Here is a 13,039-nt window from a genome sequence, read left to right as displayed (position 1 = left end):
TGAAGGCCCGGTCTGTCAGTGTATTCTTTTTGTTAAATAGAATAATTTAGAAAAACATTCAGTTAAACAATTGCATACTTTTCGGCTGGTCTTAATAAAAACTCACGTTGATAAATTTATATATATTTTTTTTGTATAATATGTATGAATATGTAACTATGTAACCATAACTGAAATATGTATTTTTTTTATTTTATGTACGTATGTATTTAAGTAGTATATGTTTTTCAAGAATTATAAAAGAATGGCGATAAGTGTGTAGCATAGTTTTGGGCTGCCATCGTATGAATGAACTGATGTAATGTGCTACAGTAAACTCTCTTAAGCTGAAATTCATTATAGTCATTAAGTAATATAAAATAGCTGGGCTATGAAAACTGAGCAAAACTATTCATATTTCCCCAGTATTTCATCAGTACAATAAGCAAGCATCAGCAATAATCAAAGCATTAGTTTGTTGAATAAAGCGAAGCGGAGAGCAGAGAACGTAAAAGCAAAACTAAGGCAAAACCTTATCTGCACTAAGAAAAGTTCGAAAAGTTCCCGCTTTGCGACGCCCCACTGTAGTGGGGAAGATCGACGTCGGCAGCGACGGCGACTGCGACGCAAAACCGAGTTAACGACGATTTGGAAATCGTTCTTCAAGAGCATTTTCAATTGGGCGTTGTCAGTGTGAAGACCGATTCGAATTTCTCGTGTGTTTTTCGCCGAACTGTTTTGCTAGTGTCAGCCGCATAAATTAGCTAATAACGTTCCTGCGATCGGTATGTATTGCGGCCACTAATCTTAACTACGAGTAAATAGCCAAAAGGAAAGAGTACCTAACAGTCAAACGAAATGGAACTTGTTTTTCGCATTTCGCCATTAGCATACATATACCTATAATAAATTGGAAGTGATGGGGGGACGGATTCCAAGGGGGGCTAATCAGACAGCAGCTGGGGGCTTCAACTATTATGTCAAAAAAACAAGAACACAAAATAGATTTATAAAAATTCAAAGTCAACGCCAGAGTGTGCGCGAGAGCGAGAGGGCGCGCTGCCGAGGGAGATAGCACGTGTTACTAAATATGAATTGAAGTGAATTCGATCGAAGGTCTGTAAAGCAACGCTCCACGTTTGTGTGATTAAATGTGTATTGTTCTGAAAAAGCCTAGTAACTGGGAATGTGAGCATGGTGCATTGAATTATACAAACAAGTGGTTTATCTTTTAAAATTGGGCAATGGGTCTATGTACTTACAATCGGTCTACTTATAATTCAAAGATAACCAAGATAATACCTGCGATATGTTTGCTTTGTATAAGGGCGCAGGCGATTGTATAATTAACAAATTATAAACAACATGCCGCCTTCGATTTGCAAGTTCTTTTGCAGTTTTCTAAATGCGTATTACTCGTGTTTCTGGCTATTGGTAGTTAAAACTGAATAATACTTGTGGCAATTCTCAAAGCCAAAGGGGAAAGCGAAAATAGTTTGCTTATTTCGTTTACATAGTTCAATAGTTTACGTTTTATAGTTTACATTACTCACTTCTTGGAAGATATGTACATCAGATACATCAGATAATACATCAGATACTTCAGATACATCAGACACATCAGATATATCAGATACATTAGATACATCAGACACATTAGATACATCAGATACATCAGACACATCAGATACATTAGATACATCAGACATATCAGATACTTCAGATACATTAAAGGGGGTTTTTTGCTAGCATTAGATACTTAACCTATCAGATACTTAAGGGTAAATGAAATTGAAAGCAGCACCCGAAGCGGCTTCTACTTACTGTCTACTTACGAATTGGAAAAAGTGCGTCGGGTGATTGCCCAATTATCGCGGAAAAAAACGAAACAGGCCCCCCTGATCGTAACCTTCGCCGGTTTCTAATCTTTCCGCTTCGGCTGGAGGAAAAACAGAAGCGTTCGAAAATAAAACCGGGTGGTGCCAATATGCGTTCCATCGTAGAGGCATCATAATAATAATAATCTCCCCTGGCCGTCGTAGCCTTGACTGATAAATGATAACGCCCTCATGCTTAGATGATAAGGCCAATGGTGACATTAGTGCACTTAGATACAGCGTCTCGCCAGGATCGGTTGGCTTGCGAGTGGGGCGGCGATAAGAGGCGATTAGGTTGTTCTGGCTGCGATGCGATAGGCATCGCATGGGAAAGGGAAGTTGGCCGATCTGCACGTGGCCACCATCCAATGGCTGTAATCCAAATGTGCCACTTCTGCGTTTGCAGGTGAACAACTGTGCCAGCAAGATGAGTCCGCCGCAACTGTTGAGCAAGGACTCCCCGGATATTGAGGTAGGTCGCTGGCAGTAGCCATCCATTGATACTGAAGCACTTTTGTTATCCAAGGACCTGCTTGCGCGGAATCCTCGCGTGAAGACGCACTGCTCCGTGGTGCCCACCAAGCAGACGAAGGAGAACAAGAAGCACTGGAAGCGGAATGCGGACCACGCCGCCCCGCCCTGCACCACGCTGGCCAACGACTTCTCGGACATCAAGCACACCACACTGTCGGAGCGCGGAGCGCTGGAGGAGGCGGCCAGGTGCCTGAAGTGCGCGGACGCACCGTGCCAGAAGTCCTGCCCCACGCAGCTGGACATCAAGAGCTTCATCACGAGCATTGCCAATAAGAATTTCTACGGCGCCGCCAAGGCGATCTTCTCGGACAATCCGCTGGGCCTGACCTGCGGCATGGTCTGTCCCACCAGCGATCTCTGCGTGGGCGGCTGCAATCTGCAGGCCTCCGAGGCGGGTCCGATCAACATTGGCGGCCTCCAGCAGTTCGCCACCGAGGTGTTCAAGAAGATGGGCGTCCGGCAGCGGAGGACCCCGCAGGCGGAGGCCAATCCGTTGTCCCAAAAGATCGCCCTCGTGGGCGGCGGCCCGGCATCGCTGTCGTGCGCCACCTTCCTGGCCCGTCTGGGCTATCGGGACGTGACCATCTACGAGCGGAGAAACTATCTGGGTGGCCTGAGTGCCGCCGAGATTCCCCAGTATCGTCTGCCCATCGATGCGGTTAACTTCGAGATCGATTTGGTGCGCGATCTGGGCGTACGCATCGAAACGGGTCGCTCGCTGGCCACCAAGGATCTGACCATCGAGGGCCTCCTGTCCACTGGCCATGACGCCGTCTTTGTGGGCATTGGACTGCCGGAACCGAAGCTGAATCCCATCTTCGCCGGCCTCCAGCCCAGCAATGGCTTCTACACCTCCAAGAACTTCCTGCCCTTGGTGTCGGATGGCTCGAAGCCGGGTCTGTGCGCCTGCAAGGCAGCCGCCGGCTTGCCCAAGCTCCATGGCAATGTCATCGTGCTGGGTGCCGGCGATACGGCCTTTGATTGCGCCACCTCCGCGCTGCGATGCGGTGCCCGTCGTGTGTTCGTCGTCTTCCGGAAGGGAACCTCCGGCATCCGTGCTGTGCCCGAGGAGGTGGAGCTGGCGCGCGACGAGCGCTGCGAGCTGTTGCCGTTCCTGAGTCCGCGCAAAGTGATCGTCAAGGATGGCCTGATCACCGCCATGGAGCTCTGCCGCACGGAGCAGAACGAAAACGACGAGTGGGTGGAGGATGAGGAGCAGACGCAGCGCCTGAAGGCGAACTTTGTGATCTCCGCCTTTGGCTCCGGCCTGGAGGACCAGGATGTGAGGGCGGCACTAGCGCCGCTGCAATTCCGCGGCGAATTGCCCGTGGTGGACAGGGTCACGATGCAGAGCAGCGTGAAGCAGGTGTTCCTCGGCGGCGATCTCGCCGGAGTGGCCAACACCACGGTGGAGTCGGTCAATGACGGCAAAGTGGCCGCGTGGAGCATTCACTGCCAATTGCAAGGCCTGCCGCTGGACACTCCGGCTGCACTGCCGCTCTTCTACACGGACATCGATGCCGTGGACATATCGGTGGAGATGTGCGGCATCCGGTTCGAGAATCCCTTCGGCCTGGCCTCCGCACCGCCCACCACCAGCACGGCCATGATACGGCGCGCCTTCGAGCAGGGCTGGGGCTTTGTGGTGACCAAGACCTTCGGTCTGGACAAGAATCTGGTCACAAATGTCTCGCCGCGCATCGTCAGGGGCACCACGTCGGGCTACAAGTATGGGCCGCAGCAGGGCTGCTTCCTGAACATCGAGCTCATCTCGGAGAAGCGGGCCGAGTACTGGCTGAAGTCGATTGGAGAACTGAAGCGCGACTTCCCCGAGAAGATCGTGATAGCCAGCATTATGTGCGGCTTCAACGAGGACGACTGGACGGAGCTGGCCACCAAGGCGGAGCAGTCGGGTGCCGATGCCCTCGAGCTGAATCTTTCGTGTCCCCATGGCATGGGCGAGCGGGGAATGGGCATGGCCTGCGGCCAGGATCCCCAGCTGGTGGAGCAGATCTCGCGCTGGGTGCGCAAGGCGGTCAAGCTGCCCATCTTCATCAAACTAACGCCAAACATTACGGACATCGTGTCCATTGCGGCGGCCGCGAAGCGCGGAGGAGCCGATGGCGGATCAGCCATCAACACCGTCCAGGGACTAATGGGGCTCAAGGCGGACTCCACAGCCTGGCCGGCGATTGGCAAGGAGCAGCGCACCACCTACGGCGGCGTCTCCGGCAATGCCACGCGTCCGATGGCTCTGAAGGCCATCTCCGATATTGCCAATCGCTTGCCGGGATTCCCCATTCTCGGCATCGGTGGCATCGATTCCGGCGAGGTTGCGCTGCAGTTCATTCATGCAGGCGCCTCTGTTCTGCAGATCTGCTCCTCCGTACAGAACCAGGACTTCACCGTCATCGAGGACTACTGCACGTCGCTGAAGGCTCTGCTCTACCTGAAGGCCAATCCGCCACCAGTCGATGGTCCCTTCTGGGATGGCCAGTCGCCGCCCACTCCGGTCCACCAGAAGGGCAAGCCCGTTGTCCGCTTGACCGGCGAGGGCAGAGCCACGCTGGGATTCTTTGGTCCCTACCAGCGGCAGCGGGACATCAAGATGGCCGAGCTGCGTAGCCAGCAGGGACCTCTTTGGGATGCCGAACAGGTGAAGGCCTCCTGCGCTCCGCCGGCGGCTAGTGGAGCACCCAGGCCGGCACCGAGAATCAAGGATGTCATCGGAGCGGCGCTGGACAAGATCGGCTCATACAACAAGCTGGATAACAAACAGCAGAAGGTGGCGCTGATCGATGATGTGAGTTCTGCGTTACCCCCAAGCTCCAATTGCCAGTTGCCATTACATCCTTGCATCTTCTTTTCCAGGACATGTGCATAAACTGCGGAAAGTGCTACATGACGTGCGCCGATTCCGGTTACCAGGCCATCGAGTTCGACAAGGACACCCACATTCCGCACGTGAACGACGATTGCACGGGCTGCACGCTCTGCGTCTCCGTTTGTCCCATCATCGACTGCATCACGTGGGTTCCTCAAAGTCACCTGCTTCGCTTCCTGGCTAACGAACTTCATCATCTTTCCGTGTATTTCCAGCATGGTGCCCAAGAAGATTCCGCACGTGATCAAGCGGGGAGTCGAGGAGAAGACCTTCTACACCCACGCTCTCAGCCAATGCCAGTAAAAGTCCCTAGTTCTACGCGAAATACTGATAGTATATTCCATCTATGTAATTCAATAAAGTCAAAACTTGTTTCAAAAGCAGCCAGTTGCGAATTTTTAGGGGGTTTTCTCTGGAAAACATTTAGCGGCCGTTGGGGAAAAAGGACTGAACAATCGTTTTGGTACGATGTTCTTCGAATATCTGCTATATCACTGATAACAAGCCCAAGTATTTGAAAGCCGTTTTAGTTTACAATTCGTATTCAAAATTGGCGCGCACCCAAGCTTTTTGCAATGCTTATCGATATCTATCTTCTTATCGATGCCATCAACGGGACCAGCTGATTGCCGAGCACGATTTGCTTACTACTAACGCAGAAATGCGATAAATAAATCTTGTCATTCAAGTAAACGAAAGGCTCAACAACGAAATTTACTTAGCTGTTTCAAAATATCAATAACTCCAATTACTAACTTCTAACTTCCCTACTCATCCCTAACGCTGGCGATACTATCGAAGGGATCAGCTGCTCGTCGATACTGAAAAGTTTAGAAAAAGCGAAAAACTGAACTGCGTAGAAATCAAGTAGCAGCTGTGCCACCCAAAAAACAAGTCGTTTGCACTTTCAAATCAGCGATAGCTACTACCTGAAAACAAAATTCCACGTCAAATTCGGACAGCCACGGGAAATCCGGCATATTCGATAGCGCCCGCAGAGCACAGAGCACAGAGCTCTCGAAATCCAGTTCCGTCAGCCAAGGTGAGCATCATTGTCGCCTTGCCTCGCAGCCAAAATAGCACTGATTGCCAGCGGTTTCTACGCATTTGCAGAAGCCTATGATATAACAATGTCACGATCTCTGAGTCGCGTACTGGGCACCGTCTGGGCGCCATCCCTGGCCATTTCTCATCCCGGAAATCGGGGATCCAACAGACTGAACGGCCTACTGCGCGCCAAGGGGGCCACCGCGACCATCATCCCGATGGCTGAGTACTCCAAGCGAAATGGTCCGCCATCGGATGCCGGCGAGTCCTTCAAGACCGTCACCAAGTCGCGGGATCTCGACGGCGACGATGAGCTGAATAGCTTGGAGAGCGAACCCAACTGGGAACTGACCGCCGCAAGGAGCAATCGCTTCTATCTGCCCAATGCCACAGGTCCCGCCTGGCAGGGCGACACGACCACCGTCGGGCTGCTGGAGCCGCTTGGCCAGCTGGTCAACTTCCTCAAGGAGGCCAACGCGGACAAGTCGCGCCTGGAGTTCACCTGCTGTCAGTGTCCCATGCTCATCCGCGAGTCGCTCGTGGAACTCTTCCCGGTGCGCGTCGTCGCGCAGCGGGACTCATCCATCACCATGCTGGTTCTCAGCTATGAAGGAGACATAGAAATGGGCGCCGCCAAGGTGAGGAATGACTCCGGAAATCCGGACTGTAGCAGTGTGTTCGGCTGAGGAATGACCTCGTTATTGCCACGATCATTTGTGTACATAAAATCAAACCAGTTTCTCGTGTTGAAGGCTAGGTGGTTGACCTTCCTCATGGCAATCCTGTGCCATCATCCATTATAAAGCATTTATAACAAATATGTTTCGCATTTCTGAAATGCCGTAATATAATGTTCCGACCTTATATCATTATTAACTTAGATTTGCGTTACAATGCTAGCCTGCGAACCTCGACAGTTTCGTATAAAATCAGATAATCAGAACACAGAAAAGTTAGTGACTGCAGTTTGCCTGCTATCTACTATGAAAATATAACTAAGAAACACCACATACATATGTAACTAATGTCGACTCCATCCACTTGCAGTTTGTGCTGGCAGCGCGGGACATGTGCGATCGCCTGCTGTCGCAGGGATACTGGGCGGACTTCCTGAATCCGTTTAGCGGGCGGCCGTACTTTATGCCGCGGGACGGGGCCAATCTGTATAAGCAGGACCACCGTTTCCGTGGACTGAACATGCTGCTGTCGCAACAAAACCATTGCACAGTGATTGCCGCCGAGGAGAACGACAGCACCCGCTTCTCGGGCACCATCTACTGCACAGCGCCGAATCACTATGATCAGCTGGTGGAGCTGCTGGTGCCGCCGCCGCACAAGGTGGCCAAATGACGCGGATGCCAGCGGATGGGCGCTGAGGTGGATGCCATTGGAAGTCGTAGCCTTTTTAGTGATGAAGACTGTGTTAACTGTTTAGGTTTTCTGTTCCGACACTGTATATAGCCGACAATGCTTGTGTTATATATGCTGCAAAATATAATCGATAGGAATATTAGACGCTTGTTTCCCTAGGCCACGGCCATCTGTTGGCAGTGGCGCTCGATCTCCTTTAGACGATTAATCAGTGACTGCAGCTCCTCGGCGTTGCAGACGAACTCAACGATGGTCACCCGCTCACCGCTGCTCTGTCGGAAGTTGCCCAGATTGATGTGGAAGCTGGCCATGCCCGTGCTGCAGTCAGAGGTGGAGGACTTGACGTCGCACACGATGCGCCACTGGATGTCCGTGATGTGCGGGAAGCTATGGCCTATCTGCAGTTGGCGGAGAATCAGTTCCTTGCGATTGTCGTCGTAGACACGGCTCAGCTCGTCCACGGCGGCTGGATCCAGGTTGAGTTGCTCCAGCTGCTGGCGCAGTTGGAGGCCGTCCCAGCCGTGCTTGGTGCCCAGGGCGTAGAGTGTGACCACTGCGTACTCGCTCTGTTTCGCGCAGGCGGCATTGCTGGCATAGAGCTCGGGCACGGGAGCAATGGCTGCGGGGGAGCACACATATGGATTAGATCAAGGGCTACACGAACTCCCAGCTTCCGACTCACTGGCATCTGGATGGAGTGTCAGTTTCAAGGAATTTGCAATGAGCAATTTGGTGAGTGGCAGCGAAATGATGGCGCCCAGGTTCCTTAAGCCGGCCACTACAGTGGCGGAAATCAGCCCAGTTTGCTCGGTGTCTGTGTGCAGGGCGGAGGAACTTCCCGGCAAGGCGTCCATGTGTGATAGTTTAACTCCCTTGGCGATTTATTAAAATAAAAGCTATATTTATATTTATACTATTGAACCGGTTGTAAACAAGAAATGCGCCCAACAGCACAGTTACGTTCTTAACAGCAGCTTTTAAGTATGCCCAACAGCGATGTTACTGTTCAGGCAGTGCGCCCTCGCTATAGTTGCAAAAAAAAACCAAGTCCCAGTGTATGTCAATGTCCATTAGAGGAGCTTTATACACCGCATGATAAGCGCTTAAGATTTTAAGTAAGTTGAGCTGCTGATAGAAAACCAATGAATGGATTCAACAGTTATATAATAATTGTGCTCGCATATTTCGCCCGTATTTAAATATTTCCCAATTGGAAACTGTAAGTGTGTTGTTAACAGCTTACTGCTTAACAGAAAAGAACCGGAACCAGTTTTGCGAGCCAGTTAACAGCGCCTCCGTTTGACGTATAATTTATTGATCCAAATGCACTATTTACTATTTACAAAACCAGGAACAGCAGCTACACCCTGTAGAAGCACTCCCTGGCCTGTGGCTCGCAGTCGTCGTACGGTTTCAGCATGGCATCGCCGTGAGCCACCTGGCCGCCGGCATCGATCTCGCTCAGCTCCGAATCGGGCACACAGGCGCACTGGAAACTCTTGTTGCCGCGACTGTACAGCTTGCGGGGATAGCCGATCCAGGAGCGCTCCTTGCCGTCGCCGCTGGTCGTTGTGCACCAGACGCGTGTGCCGCGCTCCTCGCTCCATTCGATGTTGCAGCCGGGATACCGGGCACGCAGCTCCTCCACCTGGCGCTTGGCATCGCGCGCCTGCTGCAGCAGCTCCAGGAACTTGTGGTGATAGGCGGTCAGTGCGCCCTTCTCGTCGTAGAAGCGCCCAATCACCCGTCCCTTGTAGACGTAGTCCTTTTGGTAGAAGTCTCGCCATCCGGCCAATCCAATCAGGTCGTCTGGCTTGAGGGTCAGCACATCGTCAGCCGTTTCTGGATTGTACGACTCAAAGTCGCCGGAAATGAAGGACACGGAGGCGTCGCGACCCACAAAGTAGTTGTAGCTGCAGCCGGTTCCGTAGTGCTTGATGCCGCGGCTCACATCGAAGACGGAGCCGAGCAGAGCCAGGTAAAGGGGACGACCCTCCTCCGCGCCATTGAATTTGGCCAGCTCGGCCGGCGTGAAGAGTGTGCCGACCTCGTCGGCAGCTTGGAATGCCAGGGGAATGCCCGCATCGTGGCCAGCGTTGTCCAGGTAGTGGTCCGTTTGGCGACGCAGGAACTGCCTAATCTCTGTGTGGTAAATTCCGCCCAGAACGGCCGCCACAACGAAAAGAAACTGCAATTTGAACAGGTGTCGCAGCAATCCGAACATCTTGCCGTTTCGCAGTGCGGAACCGAAACTGGTTCCACTTGAAATTGAACCTGTCGTGCGGTTGAGGTGACCATGCTGGGCAAAAGAGCGGTAAACCGGTTTGAATTTAAAACTGTGGATTCCAAGTTGGGATACAAGTGCATAACATATTTGCATAATTTTTATTTGCAGAATCCAGATAAATGAGTTCATAGGTTCTTGATCACCTAGCGACGACGGGAGACGCAGGCATCGATGTGGCTGTTGACCTCCTGGAGGCCGAGCACCGCCTGCGAGGAGGCGGAGTGGGTGCACACATTGCCATCGGCGAAGACGGCCGGGATGCGTTCGCTGGTCGACTTACGGATGGTCTTGATGGAGGAGCGCGCGCTGACCAGGTAGACGGTGGCCTGGACATAGAACTTGGCCATGCAGGTCTGCTTCAGCACGGAGTTCTTGTACGAGTTGCACTTGTTGTAGGTGCGGCCCAGGTTGTAGCCTCCAAAGACCAGTTGCTGGGTGGCGGCATTCACATCGCTGGCGATTTCGGCGGACGTGTGGGCAGCCACAGCGCCGCAGGAGTGCAGATCCTCGTGGGCGGCATTCACAATGCGGTTGATCTCCTCATCCTCGGCGGCCACGCACTCGGGACTCTCCAGTCGGCGCGACTCCACCTGCTCGACGGCTGCCTCCAACTCCTGCTGCGGCTCCACGACGATCTCCTCGTACTGATGCACCAGTGCCTCGCCGGCCGCCTTGCCAATCTCGGCCATCTCGTCCACCACGCTGCGCACCTGGGCGTCCAGCTGGGCGGGCATGTCCAGCGGTTGGGCCCATCCACTGGCCACGAAGAGGGTCAGGATAATGGCTACGGCGGATTGCTTCATCATTGATACTTTGCTTCTGCTGCTACTATTGCTACTGCTAATGGCAAATTTCAGCGCAAATCGTATTTATAGCCCGGGCATCCAGGAATGGATTATTCGCAGACGGTAATTGACTAATCTGGATTGGTGGCCATAAATGTACTGTGGCCATTGTAAATCACTCGCGGCTTGGTCGGATTAGCGAACTTTACTTCGTGTGTTTGGGTGTCACACAAAGAACATCAGAAACATCGGGATACACATACACTTTATAAGTAGAAAGGGTAATAATGAGTTTTTCGGTAATTTAATTTTAATAATTTGGGTTTATATACTAAAATATGTATTTATCAGAACAATAAGTGATTTATACGATCATATTCCACTAGTTTGTTTATCTGGCAACAAAAAGTCAACAAAAAACTGGGAAACGCGAGTGTGTCTAATGTCTCAAGTGATTCCATAGATTGGATTGCCACTGTTTGTTTTTCCGACTTCACAATGACTTTTAATCGAGGGCATGAGTAGGGCCATAAATTATATGACATTATCTTCTATAATTAAGGCATTATTTAGATGCTTCGATTAGTGCGATTTGGGAGGGGCGACTCCAGTTATAGATAATATAATTTGCGATCTTATCGAAGGACTCCCTCTCTTTCAGCCCATTTTTTTTCTCTTTCCTCCTTTCTTAGCGCAAAAAAGTCCGACGGAAATTATTCCGATTAAAGAAGGCCAAATAATGGGAAATATACCAATTGACCGATAAAAACGACTCTTGAATATATTTTAATTAACTGGGAGCGCCGATATGGCAATCTGAATGCGCACCAGGTGGGTCAGCCGCCCATATATAAGGTGAATCCGCACCGGGATCACGCTAAATCCAAAAAACCAACAATGAGGAGTAGTATTCTGGTGTTGGCATTCGCTTTGGCGGCTGTGAGTAGAAAATGGAATATACTTGTAAAATCCTACTATAATATTGGGGTTCCAAAGTAAGGCGATTCATTTTATCAAGCCTTTTACAATGACATGGCAACGGTGCGTATGTGCGATATCTGACAAAACCTTATCGCTGAAGTATTTCTCCTCGCCTGGAACATATTTTATAAAAACAGTGGCTACTTCTTATCGAATATGTTGAGGGCCAGCAAAGAACTTATGCGTATGATTAATTAGCTAAAATACAATAGGAATCCGCAAGTATTCACCACAGCATAAAAGAAAGCAACTGAAATGTATGAAAATGTTCAGGACGGACAACTTACGATTGCTTGGCTATGTTTTTCAGGTCTCAGCCTTGCAGCTGGAGGAGCCGGTGGAGCAGGATGTTTCCCTGCAGGAGTTGGCCAAGGAGCTGGGTCTCGAACTGAACCTGGACTTCGACCTGAACCTGGGATTCAACCTGGAGGACGAGCTGGCCGAGGAGGGCAGCGTGGATGTGGACGAGTTCGCCGTCCTGGACCGCATGACGCGCTTTTTGATCGCCGAATCGAAGGCTCTGGCCAAGGAGATCATCCTGCTGACGGAGCGCCAGCTGCTGAAGATCTTCCTGTGGCCGCTCAGGGAGCTGGAGAAGCTGGCGGACGACCTCGAGAGGCGGGCACTGGACGCGGGCGATTGTGCCATCAATGTGTCCTCCAGCTCGGCCGAAATGGTGGCGTCCACCACCCTGGACTTCCTGGGTTGCGCACGCGACGCCGCCCTCACGTCCATCAACCTGGTGCTGGACACCAAGAAGGCGGTACTCCAGCTGACCATCGATGGCTACCAGCTGTACCGCCTGCGGAGGGAATGCAACAGCTACAAGGACACCAGCATTCGCAAGAAGACGTGCAAGGCCATGCTCACCGCCAAGAGCCTGCTGTACGTGGCCAATGGACAGGCTTCGCTGCGCCATCTGATCAAACTCCGGAAGAGCGTACCCGCCGTGGCCACCGATGCGACCAGCTGCACCGCCAAGTCCACCGAGAACGCCATCCGCGAGTTCGAGGCGCTCAACGCCGCCATCGATGCCTGTGGCGCCAAATTTTAAATTTGAATTTTAGATGGAAAATTAATATGAAATGGACATGAATTGTCGAATAAAATGTGAAATGCATCCCAGTTCAATTAGGAGAATTTGGTTTGTTTTGGTTTTTTGAGTTATTACTTTTATTTAAATTTGGTTTCATTATCGGTCATCTTTTTTTAAATACAATAAATAAACATTTAAACTATTTAGTGGTATGTATATATATGTATATATATAAATCGTTTGTTTTTTTTTGTTAAA

General features: G+C 51.1%; 6 protein-coding genes across 7 annotated transcripts; 3 read left to right on the top strand and 3 right to left on the bottom strand.

Annotated features, from left to right (window-relative positions):
* Positions 1–619: 619 nt before the first annotated feature.
* LOC6549848 (dihydropyrimidine dehydrogenase [NADP(+)]) lies at positions 620–5,657 on the top strand. The gene is made up of 5 exons (XM_001977318.3): positions 620–764; positions 2,263–2,328; positions 2,383–5,193; positions 5,262–5,419; positions 5,490–5,657. Exons 2-5 carry the CDS (start codon positions 2,284–2,286, stop codon positions 5,575–5,577), a joined length of 3,102 nt encoding a protein of 1,033 aa, XP_001977354.1. The 5' UTR covers positions 620–764; positions 2,263–2,283; the 3' UTR covers positions 5,578–5,657.
* Positions 5,658–5,904: 247 nt separating this feature from the next.
* Positions 5,905–7,834, top strand: LOC6549849. 2 transcript variants are annotated; one of them, XM_026982738.1, is made up of 3 exons: positions 5,905–6,316; positions 6,368–6,959; positions 7,369–7,834. In XM_026982738.1, exons 2-3 carry the CDS (start codon positions 6,405–6,407, stop codon positions 7,669–7,671), a joined length of 858 nt encoding a protein of 285 aa, XP_026838539.1. In that variant the 5' UTR covers positions 5,905–6,316; positions 6,368–6,404; the 3' UTR covers positions 7,672–7,834. The 2 variants fall into 2 exon arrangements, with proteins under 2 accessions (XP_026838539.1, XP_026838538.1); XM_026982737.1 differs by having other exon boundaries at positions 5,906–6,316; positions 6,388–6,959.
* LOC6549850 (COMM domain-containing protein 3) lies at positions 7,788–8,700 on the bottom strand. Its single transcript, XM_001977320.3, has 2 exons — positions 8,375–8,700; positions 7,788–8,311 (listed from the first exon to the last, which is right to left on the bottom strand). The coding sequence occupies exons 1-2, from the start codon at positions 8,544–8,546 to the stop codon at positions 7,848–7,850; spliced, it is 636 nt and encodes a 211-aa protein (XP_001977356.1). The 5' UTR covers positions 8,547–8,700; the 3' UTR covers positions 7,788–7,847.
* A 286-nt stretch (positions 8,701–8,986) lies between these two features.
* LOC6549851 (neuferricin homolog) lies at positions 8,987–10,104 on the bottom strand. Its single transcript, XM_001977321.3, has one exon. The coding sequence runs from the start codon at positions 10,070–10,072 to the stop codon at positions 9,053–9,055; it is 1,020 nt and encodes a 339-aa protein (XP_001977357.2). The 5' UTR covers positions 10,073–10,104; the 3' UTR covers positions 8,987–9,052.
* Positions 10,043–10,843, bottom strand: LOC6549852. The gene has a single exon (XM_001977322.3). It carries the CDS (start codon positions 10,783–10,785, stop codon positions 10,123–10,125), a length of 663 nt encoding a protein of 220 aa, XP_001977358.2. The 5' UTR covers positions 10,786–10,843; the 3' UTR covers positions 10,043–10,122.
* A 792-nt stretch (positions 10,844–11,635) lies between these two features.
* LOC6549853 lies at positions 11,636–12,810 on the top strand. The gene is made up of 2 exons (XM_001977323.3): positions 11,636–11,703; positions 12,056–12,810. The coding sequence occupies exons 1-2, from the start codon at positions 11,662–11,664 to the stop codon at positions 12,797–12,799; spliced, it is 786 nt and encodes a 261-aa protein (XP_001977359.1). The 5' UTR covers positions 11,636–11,661; the 3' UTR covers positions 12,800–12,810.
* Positions 12,811–13,039: the final 229 nt, after the last annotated feature.

This window comes from Drosophila erecta, unplaced genomic scaffold (assembly GCF_003286155.1).
Source record: "Drosophila erecta strain 14021-0224.00,06,07 unplaced genomic scaffold, DereRS2 tig00000152-arrow-arrow-pilon, whole genome shotgun sequence".
NCBI lineage: Eukaryota > Metazoa > Arthropoda > Insecta > Diptera > Drosophilidae > Drosophila > Drosophila erecta.
The sequence above is the reverse complement of the archived record's forward strand: the minus strand, read 5'-3'. Positions and strand labels throughout refer to the sequence as shown.